The 27,690-nt window shown below is 49.9% G+C and overlaps 1 protein-coding gene across 2 annotated transcripts in view; it reads left to right on the top strand.

Annotated features, from left to right (window-relative positions):
- The window catches only part of USP34 (ubiquitin specific peptidase 34), a 2,709,276-nt gene that overhangs the window by 2,095,909 nt on the left and 585,677 nt on the right, over positions 1-27,690 (top strand). For both annotated transcript variants that reach the window (XM_086927486.1, XM_086927485.1), the window contains exon 61: positions 19,960-20,111. In XM_086927486.1, the coding sequence (XP_086783612.1) occupies positions 19,960-20,111 (152 nt within the window). The remainder of the gene's footprint in view (positions 1-19,959; positions 20,112-27,690) is intronic.

The following is a 27,690-nucleotide window of genomic DNA, read 5'->3' as shown; positions in this document are numbered from 1 at the left end:
TCGGAGTAATACGAGTAAGCTGATTGGGAGGGGTGGAGCCACCGCCACACATCCAGCAGTCCCAAATTATGCATCGTGCGCGAAAGCGCTGTCTGTGCCTCCCCTCTAGCCGTACCCCCTGATCAGTCTTGTTGTATTTCCATGACGTCATTGAAGTCTCCCCCCACCACTTGGATCATGTCCGCCGTGTCTAGCAGAATAGTGGATATAGCCTTGTGCGTTCGTGCCTAGAGTTTGGGCGGGGCATAGACTGAGATTATTGTGTATATGTTCCTATTCCATGAGCCCTGCACCCCTTCATATGGGTCCGCCCAAGTTCGAGTTATATGAAAAGGGGAGGTTTTTTTGATGAGGACCGCTACCCCTCTAGAATCGGACGTGTACCCTGCATGAGCCAGAACTCTGTATCGACCCCTTGCAATGAAAACACACTGTGTTCCCTTGAGGTGAGTTTACTGTAAGAGAGTGATGTCGGGGTCTACTCTTTTGATGTAGGCATTCACTAGCCCTCTCTTGATCTTAGCTCCTAGCCCATTAACGTTCCAAGACAGGATACTAACCCCTCTCTCCCCCAAACCTGCTGTATCTAGTGAATGCGTCATTTGAGCCCCAAATATTGTCTCGAGAGCGGACACTCCATTATTTGTACTATGGCAATCCCCTTTGTACGAGAGTCATGGTAATTCTCAGCATGTTGCCCTGCCACTTCCCGACTACTTTGCTGCATCTGTACAGGGTTGCTCTCTGGCCTACCTTTATGGTGAGCGTGTTCAAAGTATGCTGCCGCCCCATCCCCTCCCTTCCCCCCCCTTCCCCAACATTCCCCCCTCGAACCCCAACCTGAGTCAACTTGGAAACCCCCCTTCCCACCCCACACCCCGCCTCCCTCCCCATCCAGTCGCACCCTAACACAGGACAAGACTATCCGCAGGAGTAGGCCCGTCGCCCACCCACACATCCCACCCTTCAGAAAATCCAAAAACAGTAAAAAATGAAAATAACAAAAGGGGGTGCCAACTTGCGTGCTCCCCTAAGATATGCTGCCATCACCTCTGTCCAGGTGCACCATTCAAGAACGGGAGTCCTGCGTGTCCATTACTGAAGCACTGATCTGCCCCTAGGAATCATGTTCCAAATGTCGGATCGCCTCCACCAGCGGGTGGACCGAGCCCGGCCCCCCTCCCCCATCCTCTAGATGTATGGTTCCCCAAGTCCTCCTCTTCGTCCCCTTGCGAGCGGACATCATTCCGGAGACAGCTGAATCTGGAGCCCGGCACAGGATTGTCTCCTGCCGATGACGCCCTCCCGCGCCGCATGTCTCCTGATCCCTGGTCCCGGTAAGGAGTAGCCGGTGTCTGTTTCTTCACCCTCCATGACTTACGCCTCTGAGGCTTTGGCAGTTCCCATTGAAATCTCTGCCTTACTGATCTGTCCAACTCTTCTCTTCCGGCGGTCTCCCTACTGTTAAGGATGGGGCTCTCTTCCAGCCACTGCCACGCATCATCCGGGTGTGTGAAGAATATCGACTTGTCCTTGTAAAGTACCTTAAGTTTAGCGGGGAAGAGGAGCATATATGAGATATTCAGGGTTCTTAGTTTCGCCTTTACTGCATCGAATGAGCGGCGTTGCTTCTGCACCTCTTGACTATAATCAGGGAAAATCATTATCGTCGTGTTTTCCAGTCGGATCTCGCCCAGTTTCCTTGCCTCTCGCAGTATCAAGTCTCTGTCAGCGAAGTTTAGGAAGCGGGCGATGACCGGCCTCGGTCTCGCCCCTTCAGGCGGTTTTGCCAGGAGGGCCCTATGCGCTTGTTCGATAATAAAGCATGGAGAGAACTGCGCGTCAGGGAAAGTTTCTGTCAGCCACTTGCGGAGGAACGACGTCATACTCGTCCCCTCGATTCCTTCTCTAAATCCCACAAAGCGCAGGTTGTTGCGCCTCGCCCCGTTTTCGGCGTCGTCCACCTTCCACAGCAGCTGACGATGGGAGGCTTGCAGTTCCGCCATGTCTCGCTTCAGGGTGGAGACCGAATCCTCGGTCTCGCCAATCCTCGTTTTATTCGCCGTCACCCTGTCGGACAGCTTACGGAAATCTTGCCGGAGCAATGTCACTTCAGAGCCCACTTCCCCGATTTTGACCTCCAGCGCCGCTCTTGAGTCCTGGATATCTGTCCTGGAGGCCTGGATGGCCTCCATCAGCATTGCCGTGTCGGACCGCGCCCCAGGCGGCATTGGTAGCGACTCCATCTGGTGTCTCGGTGCCGCAAAGTTATCCATAGGCCCCAATTTCTGAGTCTTGGGTAGCGGATCTCTCTTGCCCATGGCTGTCTGCGTCTTCGGGGTTAGCCCCCCCTCCGTCAGGGATACCCAATACCACGGGGGTCTCACTCCCTTCCTTCGATTGGTGGTATCTGAGAGTACGGAGTCCTGGGCCCCTCCAGCCTCCACTGCCCAGGGACTCACACAGCTTCCCCCAGTGAACGACCAGCACAAGTGGACCCCAATGCCGGCCTCCCGGTCCAGGCCGATATCCCCCAAGGGGCAGGGCAGGTCTCAGATGGAACGCCACTGCTACCTCCCGGAGCGGAGGCCCCGGAGCAGGCCCCGGTGCGCCAGAGGGTCGTCCCCCGAGGGGGGGGGGGGAAAGTCCTCCACCAGGGTGTGTGCGGCCGCAGCTGGGTGAGGCGAGCCCCCCACCAGCTCCACCTGTTCATGTGCTTCCCGCCAGCCGTCAGCTTCTCACCCCCCCCCCTGACGCTCTGCAGCAGTCACTCTCCGATGTTCAGGGCTCAGGTTCCCGGGCCGCCATCTTGGTGAAGGGTAACCGGCCTCAAGGTGACACTAACACTCTCGCCGGGTGCTCAGGCTCACTGCCTCGCCCCCTTCACATGCGCCTCCAGCACTTCGCCGCCTCCTACCAGCCTCCGGTGCACTCCGGCGTCCTCCCGCCCGCTGATCAGGGCTCAGGCTCGGCGTCCACCATATTTGTAAAGGGCGGACGGTCCCGTATTGCCGCGGTCACCTCCACCGGGTCTCCGAATTCACTTTCTCGCCCAGTCGCAGGCGTCGGCCGCCGCCTGCAGGCTCTCCTCGACCCCCGGTGCTCACCAGCGGCCCTTCTCCCGTTGCTCAGGACTCGGTCGCCCCGGGCGCCATCTTACCTCCGAACGAGAGCTCCACGAGCCTCCCGCAAAAGTCGGAATATCCCCGGAATTCGCTCCCGCCTCCGCCAGGCGAACAGTCCCGCTGGCTCAGGGGGAGTTATTGCTCCCGATTCATGTTTTAGGTGCCCTGGGGCATTATTTTGATGCCGGATTCTGTGACAGCACGGCTGGAGCTCCGGAGCGGCACTTCCTACCCGGCCATGCTGTTAGCCACGCCCCTCCAGGGGAAATATTCTAAAGCTATGTCAACACCTTTCTGGCTTAGAAAGTGTCAACTCAGCGGACATTGAAACAGTGGCCTTTAAGGACCCTGCCTCGGGCCAGAAAAATGAGTCAACCCTGGTAACTTTTTCCAACCCAGATCTGGCCGCCGCACTATTGAAGAACGCAAAGCAATTGAGTGAATGGGGCATTCATGCTAGCTTTTATACCACCATCAATTATCCGACCTTACTAAAAAACATCCCTGAACTCCCACTGACCAACAACAACATTAGTTCCGATTTAAATTTGGAAGGGGGCAAACGGCAGCTCCCCCCGTTGCTACGCGGCCATAGACCAGAATCAAAGGCCGCACCATGGATCGATACACCGCTTCAAGTGATAGCCACAACAACAGGTGGTCCACGTAAATGCGTATTTAAATCAAATAAATCTCAAGATTGCTCGTGGCTTTCCAAGGCCTTAGGGTAATGTACAGATAATCCAACAGGAAAGCAAATCAAAGTATGACACAGCCTGCTGCTTAAATGTCTGTTCCTGGAACATCAGGGGACTAACAAAAGAGAAAATAGGTCGATTAACTACGGACTCCCGGAAGTCAGATGACGTCTTCGCCATTCAAGAGACCTGGGCTCTGGAGAATACCACCTGGGAAGATTTTACTGTAGTCGAATCCCTTGCTACTCAGTCCACAGTAGGTGGTCATGCATCTGGGGGGTTGTTGATCGCTGTAAAGAATACATTGGTTGTAAAATTAGAAACACTTTATAACTGCGAAGGTGACTACATTTTTATCAGCGTTGAGACCGAGAGCTTTAATAAGGGAAAATCAAAGCAAAAAATCATTCTCGGCTGTGTCTACCTACATCCCGTAAAAATTTGACGGGAGACTACTTTAAGCAATTTGCTCCCTATAATAAATAACCTTGAAGCTCTATTCCCAAATGGCCCGTGGCTGATAATGGGTGACTTTAACACAAATTTAATGGACATTGATTCCACCCAATCTTCTCAAATATCATCAGTAAATGACGAGTGGGCAATCCAGGAGATTAAATCCCAGTACCAACGGAAGGAAGCCAATGGAATAAAATTGGCAACAAAATTAAATCAATCTGGCTTGCGTACTTTGAACGGAAGATTAGCCTCTGATCAACCAGCTGCATACACCCATAAATCTCCATCCCGCATGGCTACCTTAGATTATATATGGATATCACTTACTGCCTTTCACCTGGTGCGCCAGCTCTCGATAATCCCAAGTTTAGACAGCGACCGCGCCATTCTTATTTATTATTTAATTTATTATTTAAAACATTTGTATAGCGCAGCTGTCACCTTGCAGGTATCCTGGCGCTGTAGAAATAACTCCTAAGGTGGAAGGCATTGGGGGCAACCGAGCGAGGTACCAGACTTAAAGTTTGGGGAAAAGCCAGGTTTTGATCCGCTTTCTGAAAGGAAGAAGTTCGGTTGTTTGGCGAATGTCGAGGGGCAGGCTGTTCCACAGTTTTGCGGCTGCAACTCTGAAGGATCTTCCTCCGGTCATGACTTTGTTGAATCTTGGTACTGTGACAAGGCGAGCTGTGGATGAACGGAGGGCTCTGGTTGGGAAGTACCAGGTGAACATAGATTGCAGGGAGCTGGGCCCGACTCCGTGCAATGCCTTAAAAATGAGACAGAGTGATTTAAAAGCCACTCGCTGTTTCATAGGGAGCAGGTGCAGCTCGGCCAATGCCGCTGTGGCCGAGGATCTTCTATTACAGCCGAGGGCCAGTTTGGCAGCGGCTGTTTGAACTCTCTGGAGACAATCTAGTAGTACAGCTGGGGCCTCGAGCAGCATCGCATTGCAATAGTCAAGGCGACTGAGAATGGTGCACCTGACTATTAATGCCCGTGCCTGAGAGGGGAGAAGTGGCATGATCTTGTGTAAGGAGCGCAGAAGGGCCGAGTAGGTGGACACTGTTTTCGCGACCTGCGTCTCCATGCTAAGTTTGTTGTCCATCATGACACCGAGGTTGCGGACGGAGGTGACCGGTTGTGGCTTATCCGAGGTTTCCGGGGGCCAAAATTCGGCTGGGAACAGGCGGGGGATCCGACTTCCGGCACAGAACAAGACCTCGGTTTTGGAGGAGTTAAATTGCAGGGAGTTATCGTGCAGCCAACCCGCTGTATCTCTCAGACAATCGTGAAACGATTCCAGAGGGATCGATTCTTCACCCTCCCATGAGAGGATGAGCTGAGTGTCATCAGCGTAGTTTATGGCTTTTAGCCGATGGGATTTTATTAACGTAATCAAAGGTGTGAGGTAAACGTTAAATAAAATAGGGCTGATGGACGAGCCTTGGGGCACCCCATGGGAAACCGGGGAGAAGGCAGATTGAAACAGGGGAAGGGAGACGGCCTGCTTCCTGTCCCGTAGGAAGGAGTGAAACCAGAGTAGTGCAGTGCCGTCCACCCCCGCCTCCCTTAGTCTCCTCATCAGAATCACGTGATTGACCGTATCGAATGCGGCAGACAGGTCCAGCAGGATCAGGGCTACTGCCTGGCCCCTGTCTGCACGCATACGGGGATCCTCCATGGCAGTGAGAACCGCTGTTTCAGTGCCATGGGCCGGACGAAAACCAAATTGTATTTCGTCCAGGATGTGATTCTGCTCCAGGTGTTTGGAGAGACAGGAGCTCACCCAGCGTTCGGCGATTTTTGCCGGGAAAGGCAACAGGGAGATTGGCCGATAGTTCTGTAGGCACTCGGGGTTCAAGGAGGGTTTCTTCAGTAGTGGGGTAATGAGAGCCTGTTTCCAGGGAGCCGGAACAAGTCTGCAGCGCAGGGATTGATTGCAGATCCTGCAAAGGGTGCAGAAGAGTTCCTCTCCGAAAGCCTTCCAGGTTTTTGGGGGTAAAGGGTCGAGCGGGGAACCCGAGGAGATTCCGCGAGCCAGGCTGTCGAAATCCGCCTCAGAAATGGGGGGGGAATACCCGCAAGCGGTTCATGGGATGGCACCCTGGGCTGACCGTGTCATAGTTGGTGGTATCAGACCTGGGGCCGTTGAGACGGCCCAGTGAGGGGGAGGTGCTCAAGTTTTGGATATTGGCCTCAATTTTGTCCTTAAAAAACAGTGCGAGATTGTCGCAAAGTGCTTGTGTGGGGGGGGATAGTTTTTTTGGCACAGTCAGGGTGGGTGAGGTTGTTAAGGATCTGGAAAATACTTCTGGAGCTGTTGGCGGCTGAAACTATAGTAGAGCAGAAGTAGGTGGATTTGCATTTAATAATTGCTGATTTATATTCCAGGAGTTTGTTTTTCCAAATTAGTTTGTTGGTATTGGAGTACCCTTGCCTCCATTTCCTCTCAGCCTGTTTGCAGGCTAGTTTAAGGGCCTTCAGGGAATCGTCGTACCAAGGGGCTGATGCTCTACCCTTAGGCTTGCAATTTTTTAAGGGAACATGGGAGTTCGTAGTTGAGGATATCCTAGTGCAGAGGGCCTCATAGTTGTCCTCTACTGGATTATAGAAGCTGTCCTCCACTTGGAAAACGGCACCAGTAGTTCTCAGTTTTTCCAGAGCTTTCCAATCTCTGTACAGGAATTCCGAGGGGGTGCTGTGAGCCTGCCTTCTGTCCCCCTTACTAGTGATATAGAATTTAAGAAGGGAGTGATCAGTCCAGCCCATAGGCAGGATATCACTCAGGTGTACTAGCTGAGGGGTAGAGAAGATGAGGTCGAGTCGATGCCCTGCTTTATGAGTGGGTTCCTTGACTAGTTGTTGGAGGCCTACACTCTCACAAGAGAGCAGTAAATTGTTCAGTCCGGTGTCTAGAATGCCATTCGGCCAGAGGTTAAAGTCACCTAATATAATCAGCTTGTTGTGGGAGGTCGCCATGTTGGTGAAGGAGGTAAGAAGCGATTGTTGTTGTTGGGAGTTAAAGGTCCCCGGAGGGCGGTAACAGATAATTACCGTGAAGGTATCTCCAGTGTGACTTTTTATGGAGAGGCCGAGGAGCTCGGTCCCAACGACCGGATCCATGTCTAGGCTGGTAATGAGCCATGAGGCTCTATAGAAAATACCTACTCCACCACCGCGGCCTTTGGGTCTAGGGAGATGTAGGATTTTGAAATCCGGTGGACACGCCCAGTCTAGTTCGATTTCACAATCGGCGTGGGTCCACGTCTCAGTTAGAAAAAGAACATCTAAGTGATGGGTGTCAATCAATAGTTGAATTTCGTCGGCATGCTTTGGTAGTGATCTGACGTTTAGAAGTCCTCCCAAGAGCAGACCCCTAATAGCGAAGTCATGTTGTGGGAATGCGGTTTCAGTGAAAGTGAGAAGACCTTCGTGCGCATACTCTCTCAGGTTGAGCAGGGTCTCACGAGTGTAAAGTGGGGCGGGGGCACAGGGCCTTGTGGGAGCTGGAGCAGAGTGGCCCGCGCCCGTCGCATCCCGGTCGCGGACGGGCGCAGACGGGCTTGCCTTAGGCGCGCCCGCTGCGCTCGTCCGCTGCGCTTCCGAGTGGGGAGCATTTTTATAGGAAGAGGGGAGGAAGGGGGCGTGGCTTGTAGCGAGGGGCGTGGCCAATCGTCTCGTGGGCGATGGCGCTGCGATGGTAAACACACACAAACACACAAGTTTTAAAATCACAGGTGATGTCAGCAAGGTTTAAAATATGGCAGCAAAGTGGCTCCCGGCTTCCGCCTCAGGAGAAATGATAAAGACGCCTGCTCGTGGTTCAGCACAGCGCTTTATAGTGCAAAAGGGGCGTGGCTTGTAGCGAGGGGCGTGGCCAATCGTCTCGTGGGTGATGGCGGCGCTGCGATGGTAAACACACACAAACACACAAGTTTTAAAATCACAGGTGATGTCAGCAAGGTTTAAAATATGGCAGCAAAGTGGCTCCCGGCTTCCGCCTCAGGAGAAATGATAAAGACGCCTGCTCGTGGTTCAGCACCGCAAGATTGCCCTCAGACAGAATCATCACCCGATAACTCCCCTGATTGGAAGGGAATCTGACCTTCAGAATGTAAGAAAACTGAGATGAACAACGAAAGCGAATTTAAATCCGTGAAGAATGATATATCAGCTGCCAGAAAAGACTACAGGAAGGCCAGATTCACCTTAAAAAGACAGGAAGAAGAGCGCCGTTGGGCGACAGTCTTTGAGATAACCAAAACTAAGGACCAAAGGAAATTTTGGAAGTGGATAAATGAGGCAACCAAACTCATTAAACCACCTATCGCAACTAATATCTCCCGCGCTGCCTGGGAGAACTATGTTAAAACACTCTACACAGCATCGTATACATTAAATAAGCACTGACAGGTGCAGTGGGAATACACTCTTAACAAACATGGCAACAATCGGGTAGACAGAGCTTCATTAAGTCTATAATATGCTAACAGTATTACCTCAATGTCAACCCTGTGCAATGTAATATGTGACTAATGTTGCTGTATGTATCATCGCAATACGTGACTGTTATGAAAGATTGAAGAGATGGTTCATATAAGATCACTGCTGAAAACATGGCAATGTACAGTGATGATATGTTGTAAGAAATAAAAGCAATAAAATATATAAAAAAAAAAAAATCAGGGTGTGACCCTGGTGGTTCAACACCTGGCAGGTTCTCTGAACGCCAGGGCGGACGAGCTCAGCCACCGGTGCATGATGGATCACGAATGGCGTCTGAACTCGGACGTGGCGCAAGGCCTCTTTCAACAGTGGGGAGAGCCTTGGTTAGATCTATTCGCCACCGAAGAGAACGCGCAATGTCATCAGTTCTGCGCGTTGGAATTTCCAAGGCGGCACTAATTCGGAGACGCTTTTCGTTGCGAGTGGAGTTGCGGTCTGTTGTACGCCTTTCCGCCTATACCACTTCTGCCCAGAGTGCTGAAGAAGATCAGGCGCGGCCGGCACAAGTCATCCTTGTGGCTCCGGACTGGGCACAAAGGTACTGGTATCCCGAGCTACTCAGTATGTCAGTCGATCCCCCGGTTCGTCTGCTTCTTCGGGAGGACCTTCTGTCACAGCAGCAGGGGACGGTCCTCCACCCGAACCTGTCCAGTCCCACCTCCATGCTTGGAGATTGAGCGGCGACAGTTGAAGCCATTTGACTTGCCTCCTGAAGTCTGTAACATCATTCTGGCAGCCAGGCGTCCCTCCACAAAGTCGGTATACGCCTGCAGGTGGAACAGATTTGTGGCATGGTGCACAGCAAAGGCTGTGGATCCTCTCTCGGCCCCTCTTTCTGAGGTTCTTCTCTTTCTTCTTTCTCTTGCCCAGCAGGGCTCTGCTCTGGGCACTATCAAGGGCTATCTTTCGGCCCTTTCAGCCTTTCTGAGGCTGCCTGACCAACCTTCTTTGTTCAAGTCCCCTATAGTAAACAGATTTCTGAAAGGCATCACTCATACCTTTCCTCCTGTTCCTTTCGTGATGCCTCAGTGGGACTTGAACCTGGTTCTAACATTTCTGATGTGCGCTCCCTTTGAGCCACTTCATAACTGTCCACTTCGCCTTCTTTCTTTGAAGACTGCCTTCCTGGTAGCCATCACCTCTGCCAGGAGAGTGAGTGAGCTCCAGGCCCTCTCTTGTAAGCCTCCTTTCCTTTCAGTCCATCCGGACAAGGTTGTTTTGAGGACTAGGCCCTCCTTCTTGCCTAAGGTGGTCACGACCTTCCACATTGGGCAGTCCATCACATTGCCCACCTTCTTTCCGCCTCCGCACCCCTCGAGAGAGGAGGAGAAGCTCCACCGTCTGGACCCAAAACGTGCGCTCTCGTTCTATCTGGATCGCACACGCCAGTTCCGGGTGGATGATCAACTCTTTGTTGGGTACGCGGGCGCTAAGAAAGGGAAAGCGGTGCACAAGAGAACCATCTCTCGATGGATTATCATGTGCATCCAGGCGTGTTACTCCTTGGCTAAGAAGGAACCCCCTGTTGGGCTGAGGGCTCATTCCACTCGAGCCACGGCCACTACAACTGCCTTGGGCCGAGGTGTGCCCTTGCAGGACATTTGCCAGGCAGCTACGTGGGCCTCGTTGCACACGTTTGCTAGGCACTACTGCCTGGACAGTCAAGTCCGGAGGGACGGCTTCTTTGGCCGCTCCGTTCTCCAGGACTTCCTGGTGTAAATATTGGTTCGCAGACCCACCACCACGGGGATGGTATTGCTGGGGTATCTATTCTAAGGTAAGGAATCTATCACTAACGTGTCTCTTTCAGATGCACAAGTTACTACTTGTGTAACGATATATCTGTAAGAGACATTAGTTAGTGATAGATTCCTTACCGACCCACCCATCCTCCCAGTTCTGCGAACCGATATCTAGGGTTAAGGTCATCCCCTTTCAGGGCCCTAGTTTCTTGGCACCAGTGTCGGTTTTTGTCATGGCTCTGCGCTTCTGGCGCGGAAAAGCTGTGGCTAAGAACTGACGTCAGCACGCGGAGGCGGCGTCTAAGTACTCCGACGACGTCATCACGGCGCCCACGACGCCTACGACGGACGCGGAGCCGCAGACGACGCCTACAGACGCGCAAGGGTACTGCTATGCAAAACTTTCCGGATCCAGTCTGACGCCTGGGGATATTCTAAGGTAAGGAATCTATCACTAACTAATGTCTCTTACAGATATATCGTTACACAAGTAGTAACTTGTGCATCTGTAAGAGACATTAGTTAGTGATAGATTCCTTACCGACCCATCCATCCTCCCCGTTCTGCGAACCGATATCTAGGGTTAAGGTCATCCCCTTTCAATGCCCTAGTTTCAAGGCACCAGTGCTGGTTTTTAGCATAGCTCTGTGTTTCTGGCGCGTTAAAGCTGTGTCTAAGAACTGACGTCAGCACGCGGAGGCGGCGTCTAAGTACTCCGACAACGTCATCATGGCGCCCACGGAGCCGCAGACGACGCCTACCGACGCGCAAGGGTACTGCTACGCAAAAATTTCCTGATCCAGTCTGACGCCTGCGGATATTCTAAGGTAAAGAATCTATCACTAACTAATGTCTCTTACAGATATATCGTTACACAAGTAGTAACTTGTGCGACTCACTGGTTTAGTGAGTGCACCAAGAAAGGCACAGCTCCTACCACTACTGCCCCTAAGGCACCTGCACCCCCTAGTACAGTAAGTAGTGGTAGTGCACCCCCCAAGGCTATAGTTGGGTTAACCCTGGGAACTGAGGTGCGTTCTGACTTGGTCAGAATACCTACTCAGGCTGTTCTTGTTTGTAGTGGGGACATGGATATGACCCCTACTGTAAGTCCCGGTAACTCTGGGCAAATACAGGCAAACACCTTTAATCAATAGAAAAATGGCTCAGGCCTACAGGGACACGTGCCAGTGTCACTATGGTGACACCAAACTTTGTGGACCCTGATCAGATCATACTAGGTTCAGACTACCTAGTGACCAATGCTAGCAACGTCACTACCAATCACAGTATGGCAGTTGTTAACTTCTCCTGGGGAGGGGTAACTAGCCTCAAAAGGGTTGTAGTTAGTTCAGACCTCCCAGTGGACTGTCTTTTGGGCAATGATTTGCAATCACCCTTATGGTCAGAAGTGGAGTATAGGACTCATGTGGAAATGTTAGGTTTGTCAGCACATGTCCTTGCTGTGACCAGGTCACAGGCCAAGAAATGCCCAGCTGAACAAGTGCTGTATCCTGGAACAATGGACCAGACACTACCCAAGAGGAAGAGCAGTAGGGTTAAGGCAGTGCCTTCCCCCCTGCCTCAAGGTGAGGATCAGCCCTCTCAGGAGGCTGACCCAAAGACCCCAGAAGGAACTGTCCTAGAGGAGCTTGAACCTATCAGGTTAAGTTTCTTGGGTCAGGGGGACCTTCCAGGGCAGACTTGAGACAGGCACAGTTAGACTGTTCCTCCCTTGAACCCCTCAGACAGCAAGCTGCTGCTGAGGCTGCAGGGAATGCTACAGGTACCCACAAGGTGTACTGGGATGATGGACTCCTATACTCTGAGGCAAGAGACCCCAAGCCTGGTGCTACCAGGAGGCTGGTCATCCCCTTGTCTCTGAGAGGTTTCCTTCTTACCTTAGCCCATGAGATTCCCGTTGCAGGTCACGTAGGCCAGAACAAGACTTGGGAAAGGCTTGTCCCACACTTTCACTGGCCTCATATGTCTGAAGACACCAAAGAGTTTTGTCGCTCATGTGTCACCTGTCAAGCCAGTGGCAAATCAAGAGGCACAACAAAGGCCCCCCTTATACCACTCCCTGTGGTGGGGGTACCCTTTGAAAGAGTGGGTATTGACATTGTTGGACCAATGGACCCCCCAACAGCATCTGGGCACAGATTTATACTGGTGGTAGTGGATCATGCCACCAGGTACCCAGATACTATTCCCCTTAGGACCACTACAGCTCCTGTTGTGGCCAGGGCCCTACTTGCAGTTTTCTCCAGAGTGGGGTTTCTTAAGGAGGTTGTCTCTGACAGAGGTGCAAACTTCATGTCAGGATACTTGACTGCAATGTGGAAGGAGTGTGGTGTAAATTACACATTCACCACCCCCTATCACCCACAGTGCAATGGGCTTGTGGAGAGATTCAACAAGACCCTAAAAGGGATGATAAAATGGTTACCTGAAAAGCTTAGGCGGAGATGGGACATCCTTTTACCTTGCCTTCTGTTTGCTTACAGAGAGGTCCCACAGAAGGGGGTTGGCTACAGCCCTTTTGAGCTTCTATTTGGGCATCCTGTAAGAGGACCCCTATGTCTTGTGAAGGAAGGATGGAAGTTACCTCTCAAAAAGCCTAAGCATGACATAGTGGACTATGTACTTGGTCTCCGCTCCAGGATGGTAGAGTACATGGAGAAGGCATCCAAAAACCTTGAGGCCAGCCAAGAACTTCAAAAAGCTTGGCATGACCAAAAGGCTGTCCTAACTGTTTACCAGCCAGGACAGAAGGTGTGGGTGTTGGAGCCAGTGGCCCCAGCAGCTCTCCAAGACAAATGGTCTGGACCCCACACCATCATTGAACAGAAGGGAGAGGTCACCTACCTGGTGGACCTTGGAACTACCAGGAGCCCTCACAGAGTACTTCATGTGAACAGGCTCAAGGCATTTGTTGACAGGGCGGACATGGGCTTGCTCATGGCCACAGATGAGGGACAGGAGGAAGAGAGTGACCCTCTCCCAGACCTGCTCACTCAAAACCCTGGTGATGGGTCAGTAGATGGCGTGGTCTTTTCTGATAGCCTCTCTGAGCATCAGCAAAAGGATTGCAAACAGGTTCTTCAATCCTTTAGACAAATGTTCTCTCTGACCCCCAGTCAGACAAACTGGTGCACCCATGAGGTGGACACTGGTGACAGTCTGCCTATAAAGAGTAAAATCTACCGGCAACCTGACCACGTCAGGGACTGCATAAAGAAAGAAGTACAAAAGATGTTGGAATTGGGAGTCATTGAACCCTCAGAGAGCCCTTGGGCTAGTCCTGTAGTTCTAGTGCCAAAACCTCACACCCAGGATGGTAAGAGAGAGATGAGGTTTTGTGTAGACTACAGGGGTTTCAGACAGATGCCCATCCAATACCAAGGGCAGGTGAACTCATAGATAAATTGGCTTCTGCCAAATTCTTGAGTGCATTTGACCTGACAGCTGGTTATTGGCAAATCAGGTTAGCCGAGGATGCCAAGGCCAAAACAGCATTTTCTACCCCAGGAGGTCATTACCAATTTATGGTGATGCCCTTTGGTTTGAAAAATGCACCTGTCACTTTTCAAAGGTTGGTGAACCAAGTTCTCACTGGGTTGGATGACTTTTGTGCAGCATATCTGGATGATATTGCTGTCTTCAGCTCCACCTGGGAGGATCACCTGATCCACCTGAGGAAAGTTTTGGAGGCCCTGCAGAAGGCAGGCCTCACTATCAAGGCTACCAAGTGCCAGATAGGGCAGAGTCAGGTTGTGTACCTGGGCCATCTTGTAGGTGGATGCCAGGTTCAACCATTGGAGAGAAAGATACAGGCCATAAAGGACTGGGCTCCTCCAACCACCCAGACACAGGTCAGAGCTTTCTTGGGCCTGTCTGGTTACTATAGGAAATTTGTCAGAAATTATGGGACCTATGTGACCCCACTTCATGACCTGACAAGCAAGAAAATGCCAAAGAAAGTTCAGTGGACAGTTAGCTGTCAAAAGGCATTCGATGACCTGAAGCAGGCCATGTGTACTGCACCTATTCTCAAGAGTCCAGACTACTCCAAAACTTTCATTGTCCAAACAGATGCTTCTGAGTTGGGTGTGGGAGCTGTTCTATCTTAACTGAATAATGATGGTCATGACCAGCCCATTGCTTTTATAAGTAGAAGGCTGACCCCTAGAGAAAAACGTTGTGTGAGAAGTTGGCCTGATATATAATGCTCACTAGTTCTAGTGATCAACTTGTATCAGTCCAAACAACCCTTATGGTGATTGGTTGTAGGTCAACCTTATAGACCATCTATCCTAATGGTAGCATGGACAAAGCAGTCTTAGGCTAAACTCTTTTGGCATGTGAAGCCAGCTGTTTCACCACATATAGCCCCTTGAATACCAAGTTAAAGGACACCACACAGGTTGTTATGAAAATAAACAAGATATTTATTACTAACAAAACACCTCTGAACTCTTTATGAGATCAGAGGGCTAAGCACATGACAAGACTCTTAGGAAAAATACGTTTAAGTTGCACGAATTACAATGGTGCCCTAGGGGCACGTCCAACCATATACTAAACAAGTGGTATAAGGAAATCGATAAAGGAAATGAAGATGTCCAGAGGCTGTAGGATCGCTAGGACTACACTACCCTAACCTTGGGTAAGGAGCAGGAGGCCCACGGGACGCGTGTGCAGAGTGTGAACTCACACGCGAGATGCGGAACAAAGTCAATAGACACTACAAGTTACAAAAAGGTAAGTATTAGACAGTTCCGACTAGCTAGGACTAAAACGACTTGAACTCTGGACACTAGGAGAGTTAATCTACCCTTAGGAACCGAAATGCTCTTGTTACCTCACCCACGGGCTGCCGGTGCATATGTGTCAAAGTGTGTCGGGTTTCCTCGTTGAAGGCTATGGAGCCTTGAAGAAAGATGCTGCAGGTGACCAGGATGAAACTGTCCGGTGTGATCCAAGAGTGGATCAAGGAAGATGAAGACCTGAAAGCAGAGGCGACAATGTTCAAAGTCACTAGCCAGTGACTGGAGTGGAACCAGGAAGGAACCAGATGCTGTTGTTGCGATCAGGTGAAGAGTGGACGCTTGACTCTGCAGCCACGTGGACCCGGAGGTGTCTTGGACGACCAGGATGGAGACACGAGCTGTCCCACGCAGGCTCTAGCTGTCGGCGGTGTTGGTTCCGGATTCGGCGTCAACAGGCCTTGGCAAAGGCCACCCACGCGGTTAGTGGAAAAGGCATCTGGTGCGGACCCGGAGGGTCCGGGGTGCTTCTCCTTTGCAGGGAAGCAAGGGCCAGTCTGGAGCAACCAGACCAGCGGTGTAGATGTCGTGGATCGTCGTCTAGGAGGCCACTAGCCAGCCGGCAAGTGACCAGACAACGCGTCGACCAGCAATCAAGTAAAAGGGCCAGCAGTGAAGATTTCGGAGTTCGTCATCTAGGATGTCACTAGCCAGCCGGCAAGTGACCAGACAACGCGTCGAGCAGCAAACAGGCAGAAGGGCCCCACGCAGATCTCGTGGATGCTGGAGGGCTGATCTTCTGTGCAGGAGCTGCTCGGGGCTGGGGCTTCTCAATCCCCAAAGCACTTCGTTGAGGATGCCTCTGAAGTCGTGCTGGAAGCGAAGTGCAGTTTCTCCAAGATGGCCGGTCCCACGTGTCTCGTCGCACCCACGGATCTCAGCTGTGCTGCAGATGTAGGTAGAGGTCGGAGAGGTCTGGAAGTCCGGGTCTCGTCGGGCTCTGAAGTCTTGATCTCCATCTGACACCCGATCGAGACGCCGACAACCAGACCCCCTTATTAGAGGACGCTACCTATCTCTGGAGCAGATAATTTGCATCTCCCATGTATCACCCATGCTGACGGCCCCAGACGCACCTAAACATAGATAACAAGTCTTCATTACACTGAGGCCCGGCAATCGTTAAACCTTCCTGTACCACTCCCGGTTGAATCCAGTGTTTTATTATCCAGCCTATTATATCGCCTACAACCATCTGATAACTTCTCAACTTCTTCATAACCATCCAATCGTGGAACAGAGTGAAGAGTTCAATTATGTTACTATAGAGGAGTTCTAGCATTGATCCCAGTTGCATACTAGCGGACACTGCGGTTACCATTCCCTGGTACATTTGGAATATACATCATGGCTTCCTGATGAAGGCTAATAGCCGAAACGCGTGTAGCAATTACCAATTACCTCTAGCCATGTTCTCAGACCAATACTAAGCTATTTTGTATTTTTGCACCTCTTTTGATTTATTTTTCTATTGTATAAACAATTGTAATGTACTGTGACCAAAAGAAAAAGATTATAAACTGCACAATAAGAGATTCACGGTTGAACCCAAAACAATGAATGTGTACAATATTATGTATTTATAGACTATATACTGTATAAAAAAGAAAAAAAAATATTTTTCAAGATTATTATTAAATAAAAATAAATCTACCTTTTCTACTATGCACACTGTCAATCCATAGTCATTACTTTTTGATGTCAGTCCATGTCCATATGAAATCCTTGTTCCTAATTTCCTGTTCTTCCAAATATCTGAAGTCTGGATCCACCAGGGAAGACGACAAAGTGAACCGCTGGAATGCTTGATGGTGCCTGCTTGTGCAGGGTGGTCACTCCTTGGCCACAAGGGAGATTTCTTCAGTCTTCTGTGGAGCAGAACGTCGAAGTCCAGAGTTTCTTCTTGTAGAGTTTCAAATCAGGATTAATCTAATTTGGAATGGGACCAGATCGTACCTTTATTCTCCTAAAGGGGACTGTACTATGACTAGGTCCCCTCCTATGGGTGGGACCAGGAAGGGGGGTAGTTACACCCCTTATCCTTTGTCCGGTTTCGCGCCAGAGCTGGGGCTGGAGTGCCCCAGCAACTGGTTTAAACTGGGGTATGCACAGGGACACCTTTTGTGCCTCAGGCATGTCTCATACCTTCCTACCTCAATACACAAAATCCTGTCTGGGGTGGTGCTAGCACCTCCCAAGGTAGGAAACCCTTTGTCCAGGCCTCCCTCGCTGGAAGGACTCCCAGCAGCAGGAGGTCAGACTTGTGTCTATGGTGGCAGCATCCATTTTGTGATGCTGAGACTCGAGTTAACTTTAACCGGGGGTTCACAGTTACATACATGTCATGTCCCTCTAAAAGGGTGGAATGCTACCCCCGTCGCCAGAACTGGTGAGGGGGTAATATTCCAATTCGTATGACACCTTACTCGACATGTTTTGATAATGCTATGCCAAAGTTAGCAATAACAGTGAGGATTATAATGCACTTAAGAGTATATGGTATAGCGTTACTCACATAATTCCAAGCACTCTGCCTCCAGGATTGTTAAGGCCTGCCATAGGAGTGACTTATAGGAGTATATGTGTCCATTTTGGGGTTAGATATAGGCATACTATATCTAAAGCAAAGGGTGATTACACCACCTTGCCCCAGCTGTGTTACCAGCCAGTTGTGTCAGTTTTGGATGGCCAGCCAGGGGTGGCATAATACATGCTGCAGCCCCTGGTAGGCCTTGGGTGCACTTATGCCCTAGGTACTTATGGTACACTGTACAAAGACTTACAAGAGTGACCCAATACCAATTAAATATGTACCTAAGGTACATGGAGTCCATTTTAACAGAGAGAGCAGGAAGCCAGGGGTTCAGGATAGCAGGATCCCAGGCCAACTATGTTGAAAACCAGCAAAACACTAGGCAAAAAGTTGGGGGCAACCATAGTCAGATATCCACCTTCCTACAACTTGTGCTACTCAGATTTCTCCACTATTAACAGAAAAAGGACAAAGAAGAGCCAACAATGCAAGAACTGTGGACCAGCATCCGCAATTGGCACCAAACCCGGCCTGCCTGCTGTTGTCCAGACAGTTGCAAGGACTCTACTCGTCCAGCAGCTATACCTACTCCTAAAGCCTTGGAGGGATGCAGAACTTCGCCAACCAGTCAGCATTTACCTTGAAGTAGAAGAGCCACTTGTCTGCAGGCAGTGACTGCATCTGCCAGGTACACTATTCTGATGACCACTGGGTCCTTTCAGGAAGCAGCACCCCTGGAGAAGGACTTCTTTGTGGCTCCCAGAGGTCATCCGCGTCTCCCCAGCAAGTTTCGAGCTGCTAGACCCTCCAGGAGTCCCCCAGCAGCAATGCCTTGTGTAAAAGAGTCATTGCAGCAGCCAAGGCTTATTAAGTGTTGAGTCTGGACACCACCCTTGCTAAGACCGTCCTACAGATGAGAGAGGTCAGCATCACCGAGACCAGCACAGAGAGTGGCCCTGCTTTCCGTTTTGCCCCATCATAAGGTCGTCTCCAAGAAGTGTGACCCGCTAGACAAAACACCTGTGCACCTGAGCCCCACAGCTGAGTCTGAGCCAACAGACAGTGGCCCCTTGGACCAGAGAACCTCAAGAGCCAAGCACTCCCTTTGGGTTCTGCCAAACGCGTCCCCTCTTGAAGCATTTTTTCTTGTTACAGGGTTCTCCATTAACTTTACCGGTCTAGTGCTCGAGACTACTATCGCAACCAACACCTCTGCACTCAGACACACCAGGGCAGGTAAAACCGAAATGCTGGTGGTTCTATGAACCTTGGCCCCTAAGCACCTTAAGTCTATGTGATGAAACCTCACAACAGTTTGCAAGTATACATATACAGTGTATGTTTCTCCTATAGGATAACATTGCCACGTTCAAGGCTCAGGCCGCAAATTTGACAGCTTTTCCTGTTTTAGTGGTTTTCTGTAAAAGCAACAACTCCAAAAGTCCTTACTTCATTCCAATGATCTTGATGTCTGAATTAATATAAAAATCGTTTGTTTTTTCTAAGTGGGGTCTTCTTGAGTGTGTGTCTTATTTATTGACTGTCTGTTTACATCAAATGCTCAACAGCACTTCTAATAAGCAGTAGTGTATTGGCATGTCAATGTAAAGTGAGCTGGCATTGTTGAGCTGGGAGTTGATGTTTGTCTCTAGCCCACCACAAATTGCTTTGCATAGATGTATGGATGACATAATACATTAGTTTTGTTCCTGGCAATAAGTGGTCGGTCGATCATATGTAGCTCATTGAAGAACAGTAGTTGAGTTTAGCTTCCTTTGGCTTCTTCATGAACACAAAGAGGGAGATTTAAATAGGGTTGTGACTGCCAGGTAATGTGTATAAAAACTATGCTTGCGTTTGCTTGGATGTGCAATATTAGTACCTTTTTTGTTTTTCTTTATATCAACATTACATAAGGAAGGTTCTAGGGGTACTGTTTTGTATAGAAAATAAATAGTGACGTAATTGAAGTGATGAGTAAAATGACTCACTTTTATGTACCTAGTCTACCTTTCTCATTTAAAAAACTGCTGAATTACAGGAATCAAACTATTTTATTTCATGCAGCCACAGGTTGAAGTGCTGTCTGAGGAGGAAGGTGAGGAGGAGGAAGAGGAGGAGGATATTCTTTCGATGGCAGAAGAAAAATACAGGCCTGCTGCTCTTGAAAAAATGGTTGCTCTGATTGCTTTTCTTGTTGAGCAGTCACGCTCTGAACGGTAAGGAAACAATTAAATTACCAGCTTAGCTTCTGCGTTGAAAGCTTTTTGTTTCCATACAAAATGAATGCATGAATTTTTATCGATTCTTATGTTGAACACTACCAGTCTTCAGACTGGATCGGAAACTTCAAAGCTTTCACATTACTGGTAAGGGGCGCTGGCTTAGTAATCATGCCGTAAGTGGCATTGGGTGATGTCACCAAAACCATGTAGTACCCGCCCTGGCGCAACAAAGTTAATTCCTTTTTTCCACTTCATATGACATTGATCCACAGCTCGATCTCTCTGAGAAATGTACTCACTTAAGACACATTACCTGTGCAGTATTATGTCTTCCCCTAAGAAATCAGGATTTAAACCCTGTAGGGATTGTAAGGGGCAGATTTCCAGTTCTGACTCCCACCCTGTCTTCCTCAGTTCTAACTATATCTCCCAGTCTTGCTAATCCTATCAGAGTATACACCCAAAGGCCATAAAAGTGCAGGAGGCTAAGCTCCTTATGGCACGGGACAAACTATGGAGGCATCAACTCTCAAGACATTGCTACAGGTCACCTTCCTGCTCATTTCGAGGGGATGGGGGATGGGGGGGTGGAAGAAGCACATAAAAGCACAAAGGGAAGTAACCTTGTTGCCCCTCCTCTCCCTCAGTAACTAAGTCCTTGAAGAGTGAGCTGGTCGTAATGGAGCCATTTGTTTTTCCTCTGAGTTTCTTTGCTCCGGTGGCACCATTGGACCTGGCCCAGAGTGATGTACCTCTGCGTCCCAACCCCTCATCCTGGACACCTTGGCGCCTGGTCCCCATTTGCGGATGGTTGCTTAGTTTCCCTGAGTTTCCTACTCGAATCTCGAATCCAGCAGCATTTTTAAACAGTATGCTTTCTATTTTTGCTAAAAACTCGAGGTCATCCTGCTTCCCTTCGGCTCCATACTGCTTCCACATGGTCATGCCTTTGACCCAGACGCCATTCGTTGCTGTCCCATTTCATCCTTCACCAACATCACACTTGTTCGACCCGGCATTGCGTTATATGACACTACAACCTTCACTGCCTAAGGCAGCTGCACTTCCACCTACATGCTATTTTTAGGACCGAATCCGATCCTCTGAATCTTCACTCTTATAGGGACACTGGTGATGGAGATCAATGTCTGCCTTCCATGATCTGTCTTCTGCCAGTGGCTTTTACACTTCCCTTGAGTTGGCCATGGATTTCCCCTCTGGTCCACCATTGCTGAAGTGATATAATTCTATAAGGTTATGCGAAAGATTACTGATGTGCCAAATCTGCAACTGCCAACGAGGGACATCTGATAGAAACTTTTAGCCACAGATCTCCTACTTTAGAATAAACTCCAGGCATCTGACTGGATCAGGAAGTTTTCAAACAGTACCCCAGCTCGCCGGTAGGTGGCGATGTTCAGCTCCGCGTCCACCACGCCAGAAGTGATGTGTGTGATGCCTACATAGACTCCACCCCAGCGCACAGATATCTGTTCTTTTCTTTCTGCTCCAGTGAGCGCAGATCCGTGAAGAGCTGCCGTCCACTTTTAACTAATCTTTTATGTGACTTTTTGTTGACACTTTTTGAGAATTACTTCTTCTGGTTTGCTAGAAATGTACCATAAGAAATCAGCGGGTTTCAAGCCATATGGTGCCTGTCACAGGCAGAAGTCTGTGACAGACTCACACTTAGTTTATCTTTGGTGCTTTTAGTAGGATCACAACTCCAAGACCTATGATAACTGCTGCGTCGTGCACCATAGGCGCTGAGGGAGCATTCATTAAAGATCTTTGCCTCCCTACATCGGACGACTCTGCGATGCTCATGAGCCCGTTTTATGGAAGGTCTTAAGTCCAAACCCCGGTCTCTTGGAAGAGCACAAGACCGCTTGTGAACCCACACCCAATGGTCGTTGTCCAGATGGATGTCGTCGGGTAAGTCCCATCGCAAAAAAAACTTTAAGAAGCCAGTCTGTGCCTTCTCCACACCCATCCAAGTCCTCAAACAAGGCTCTGGAGCATCCGCACCCTAGGCCTCTCTCTTCTGTGGGGCCCGTGCCGAGGTCTGCTCTGAGCGCACCTCCCTGCTTTTCTGTAGCCGTAGTGACTCCTCACCAACCTAAAGAGTTCTTTGAGGCCATGCACCTCATCTTTGGGTGGCCTGACCTCTCTGGAGCACCTTCCGGTCCTAGGGGTGCAGGAGATACCCACTGGATTCACGCTGGAGAGTTACCCTCTGTGCTAGTCAAGCCCCTTGGATCCAGTTTTGGATCAGCGAACTTCCTCTGCTCTCAATCTCATACTGACGATCCCGGCGCTGCTGACTCCCTATGATGAGATGGGTAAAATTGCCTCCAAAGGAGTTCGTTTTGATAATTAAATTTAGTTAGTTGTGTAAATAAATTAAATTCAGGTAACTTAATTGTCCTGGGTGAAGTTAATTTCAATGAATCAGATAAACACACATATACATTAAGACTGACTAAACACGACAATACTTGACAATGAAACAATAACCAATGGACAGATGCAAAAAATTCTCCTTTGGATAAAGCTGAAAGTCGACGTTTCGGTCTTTATGGGCAACTCTTTAAGACCATCAACAGGACAGAAGAAAATTAATATTGTAACTCTGCAAGCAAAGTGACGGCTGATACATCCCGCTATTAGAACCTTCAAGATTCTTACAGATCGTACATTCTTGACGATTTTGAAACACATTGCGATCCCTTTGACGAGTGTGTGAGGTGCGACAAACTAGGAGGAGAGCTTTAATTGCCTACCTTTTCGCTATTCCTAAGATTAACCTCTGTTCACCGCCCCGGCTTTACATATCATCTCCTTTTCATCTTATGGAGTGAGGGTTATTGATTTAAGATCCAGTATGAAACAATACTACTAATGCCAATAGAGCCCAAGGCACACGATACCTCCGTGATCTTCTCTTTGGGGAGTTACAATATTAATTTTCTTCTGTCCTGATGATGGTCTTAAAGAGTTGCCCATAAAGACCGAAACGTCGACTTTCAGCTTTATCCAAAGGAAAAATTTTTGCATCTGTATTTTGGATAGGCGGTTTACAGGCTTTACAGAGATTTTGATTTGTTTTCTGATATTCATCCTGTATTCCTGTTTTGTACATATTTTTTCTGTATTGTATTTTTCCCTTTATGATTCAACTTTGATAAAATCTACTATTTTGCCTATACACATGTCCATTGGTTATTGTTTCATTGTCAAGTATTGTCATGTTTAGTCAGTCTTAATGTATATGTGTGTTTATCTGATTCATTGAAATTAACTTCACCCAGGACAATTAAGTTACCTGAATTTAATTTATTTACACAACTAACTAAATTTAATTATCAAAACAAACTCCTTTGGAGGCAATTTTACCCATCTCATTACGTTTTACCCAAGCCCCCAAAGGTTTATTGGGTTGCTCACTTTATTTACTATAGACTCCCTATGATAGCACCATCCCCATAATTATACCCGACTGTGAGAAGTTGGCCTGATATATAGTGCTCACTATTCTAGTAATCACTGTGTATCATACCAAACGACACTTATTGATGATTGGTTGTAAGTCAACCTTATAGACCAGCTATCCTAGTAGCGTGGACAAAAGCAGTCTTTAGGCTAAACTCTAGAGGGCGTGTTAAGCCAGCTGTTTTACCATCACATATACCCTTTGAACACCAAGTGAAAGGACACCACACAAGTTGTTATAAAAATAAAGGATATTTATTAATAACAAGTCTACCCTGAACTCTTTATGAGTCAGGGAGCTAAGCACACTACAAAACTCTTACGAAAATACTTCAAGTTGCACAATTTACACAAATGCCCGAGGGGCACGAAAAACCATATACACTGAAAGTGGAATGCGAAATACTAGCAGGTAAGTAACTCGATCCAGAGGCTTCAGGATCGCTTGGACTACACTACTGAACTCTAAGGTTAGGAGCAGGAGGCCTAGGGAGATCGGGTGCAGAGTGTGCACTCTCATGCGGGATGCGGGACAAAGTCTATGGAGGCTAGTATTTCTAAAGTTACTGTTTCCGGACGAATCCGACTAGGTAGACTTAAAACGAAAAAGGATCTGGACACTTGGATAGTGAACCTGCGTTGGAGCACCGAAATGCTCGGGTTACCTAGCCCAGGGGCTGCGGCTGCATAGGGTTCAAAAGACATCGGGAATCCTCGTTGTAGTCTATGGAGCCTGAAAGAAGAAGTTGCTGGCAGGCGACCAGTGAAGATGTTCGGTGTGATCCAAGCCTTGATCGGTGATGGAGACGACCTGAAAGCAGAGGGGACTCAGTTCTTAATCACTAGCCAGTGATTGTGTGGGCAACAGGATGAGGTCACCGCGATCAGGTGAGTGGGCGACGCTGGACTCTGCAGTCACACGGGCAAGGAGGCGTTGTCGGCGACCAGGCTGGCGTGCAAGCTGTCCCACGAGGGTGTCTGCTGTCTGCGATGCTGGAACCAGGATTGGAGCAACAAGCCTTGGCAAAGGCAAGCCCACGCGGTGGAGTCAAGATGGCGTCTGGAGTGAACCAGGAGGGTCCGGGGTGCTCCTCTTTTGGGAGGGAGCAAGGGCCAGTCTGGAGCAACCAGACCAGCGGTGAAAACGTCGTTGTACGTCGTCAGGAGGGACACTAGCCAACGGGCAAGTGTCCGGACAACGTGGCAAGCAACAAAGAGCAGAAGGGCCCTGTAGGAGAGTAGGGTCTGCAATCCTATGATCACCCAGATTTTTTTGCTTTTGTTTCACTGGTTTACGACTTTCTCTGGCTGTGGGCCTGCTAATCAGACCCACAGCCTGGCTGTTCTCTTTCTAAATTACGATATGTACCCTAGGTGCATTTACCAATTGGTACTGGGCCACCTTATCAGACCCTGTAACTCAGGGCATAGGTGTACCCAGGGCCGCCAGGGGCTGCAGCATGTATTATGCCACCCCTGGCTGGCCTCCTAAATTTGACACAACTGGCTGCATGACAGCTGGGGCAAAGTCGTGTAATCACCCTTTGCTTTAGGTATAGTAGCTCTATATCTAACCATACAATGGACACCCGAGTTCCTATCAGTCACTCCTATGGCAGGCCTTGACAATCCTGAAGGCAGAGTGTGTGGGCTCGTGTGAACTAGGTACTGGCCCGAGCCGAGCCCGGTTGCAGCTTGCGGAATCAAGACCCAATAGCTGTTCCATGATAACGCGTACCACATCGGTAACTTCGGTGTCGCGTTATCAAGGCATGTCGAGTAAGGTGTCATACGAATCGGGATGCTGCCCTCTCACCAATTCTGGCGACGAGGTTAGCATTCCGCCCTTCTAGAGGGACACGACATGTACGTAACTGTGAACCCCGGTTAAAGTTAACTAAAGCCTCAGCTCCACAAAATGGATGCTGCCACCACAGACACGAGTCTGACCTCCTGCTGCTGGGAGTCCTTCCAGCGAGGAGCGCTTGGACAAAGGGTTTCCTGTCGAGGGTGGTGTTCGCACCGTCCCAGACAGGGTTTGTGTATTCTGGGTAGGTAGGGCTTTTGCGAGAAGGTGACTGCGGAGTGGCACCCCGGTGCTCACTACGCATCTGCCGGTCAGAACCAGTTCCAGGGGCGCCAGCCCTGGCCTGGGGAAAGTCCGGCAGGGGAGAGGGGTGTAACTACCCCCCTTCCTGGTCCCACCCTTAGGGCAGGACCTAGTCATGTACCCACCCCTTTCTTTAGGATAAAGGCCGGAGCGGGGACCCTTCCAAATTAGATCATCTTTGAATCAAGAACTACTTTCTACGAAAGGACATTCGAGACTCTTCTCAAGATTTCTCCCTTGTGACTAAGGAGTAGTCACCCTGCATCAGCAGGCACCATCTAAGAACTCTGCGGTTTGCTGCAAGTCCTTCCTCAAGGATCCGACGGCCCAGCTCGACGAGAACCGGCTTCCCTGGCACCTCTGACCTCTACCCACGTCATCCGCTCAGCTGTGATCTGTGGGTGCGACGAGACCTCGAGGGACCGGCCATCATCAAAACCTGCACGCTTTCTTAACCAGCACGACCATCGAAGCAATTCTCTGGTGAGTGCTCTGGGGTCCGAGAAGCCCCGACCCTGAGCCGCCCCAGCACCGAAGTGCAGTCTCCCAGCATCTCCACGATCTGCGTGGGGCCCTTCTGCTCGCTGCTCAGCACGTCGTCTGGTCACTAGCCGCTGGCTTGTGCCCTTCCTTGACGACAACCGACAAACAACACTGCTGGTCTGGTTGCTCCAGATCGGCCCTTGCTCCCTTTTCCGAGAAGAGCACCCCGGACCCTCCTGGTCCATTCAAGACGCCATCTTAGGCCTACCACGTGGCCCTGAGATCTGCCAAGGCTTGTTGCCCCAATCCTGGGCCCAGCGACGCCGACAGCATCATCCTTCGTGGGACAGCTCGCACCTCCATCCTGGTCGCCGACAACGCCTCCTGGTCCGTGAGACTGCAGAGCCTAGCGTCGCCCACTCACCTGGTCGAGGTGACGGCCAACCGGTGCCCTCCTGGTACCCTCTGACTACTGGCTAGTAGTACGAACTTGGTCCCCTCTGCTTTCAGGTGTCATCGATCTCTGATCCAGGCTTGGATCTCTACGAACTATTCATCACTGGTCGCCGGCCAGCAACTCCTTTTCTTCCGGCTCCTGGCTCGTCAGCGAAGACCCCCGACGCCTGTAAGACTTGTGCAGCCGCAGCCCTCGTGGCTAGGTAACTTCGGCATTTCGGTGTCTGCATAGCCTCCTTACTCTAGGGTCCTGAGTCCCTCGCTTCCGACTTGCCTTATCGGGTCCGCCCGAGACCACTAAACTTTCCGTGTCTTCGGACACTTGTTTTAATTGTGCACTTGAAGTATTTTCCTAAGAGATTTGGTTTGTGCTTAGTACCCTGTCCTCATAAAGAGTACAGGGCTGTTGTGAATCTTAATAAATATTCTGTTTATTTTCATAACACTTGTGTGGTGTCCTTTCACTGGGTGTTCAAGGGATACATGCGTGGTAAACAGCTGGCTTAACACGCCCTCTCGAGTCTTTAGCCTTAGACTGCTCGTATCCACGCTACTAGGATAGCTGGTCTATAGGTTGACTTACAACCAATCATCATAAGGGTCGTTTGGAACGATACATAGCGGTCGCTAGAATAGCGAACGCTGCATATCGGGCCAACTTCTCACAGGCCCCACGCAAATCTCGTGGATGCTGGGGGGCTGGACTTCAGTGCTGGAGCTGCTCTGGGTTGGGGCTTCTCAAACCCCAGTGCACTCACTCGAGGATCCCTCGGCAGTCGTGCTGGCTAAGCGTCGTGCAGGTTTTGAAGATGGCCGGTCCCTCAGGTCTCGTCACACCCACGAATCTCAGCTGGGCTGATGATGCAGGTAGAGGTCAGAGATGCCAGGGAATCCGGGTCTCGTCGAGCTGGTCAGTCTTGATCCGGAGGATGGACGTGCAGCAAACCGCGATGCTTAGGTGGTGCCTGCGGGTGCGGGGTGGCTACTCCTTAGCCACAAGGGAGAGTCTTCAGAGAATGGCAAGAGTTCCTT

The sequence above is a fragment of the Lissotriton vulgaris genome, chromosome 6 (assembly GCF_964263255.1).
Source record: "Lissotriton vulgaris chromosome 6, aLisVul1.2, whole genome shotgun sequence".
Lineage (NCBI taxonomy): Eukaryota > Metazoa > Chordata > Amphibia > Caudata > Salamandridae > Lissotriton > Lissotriton vulgaris.
This window is presented reverse-complemented; position numbering and strand designations above follow the sequence as displayed.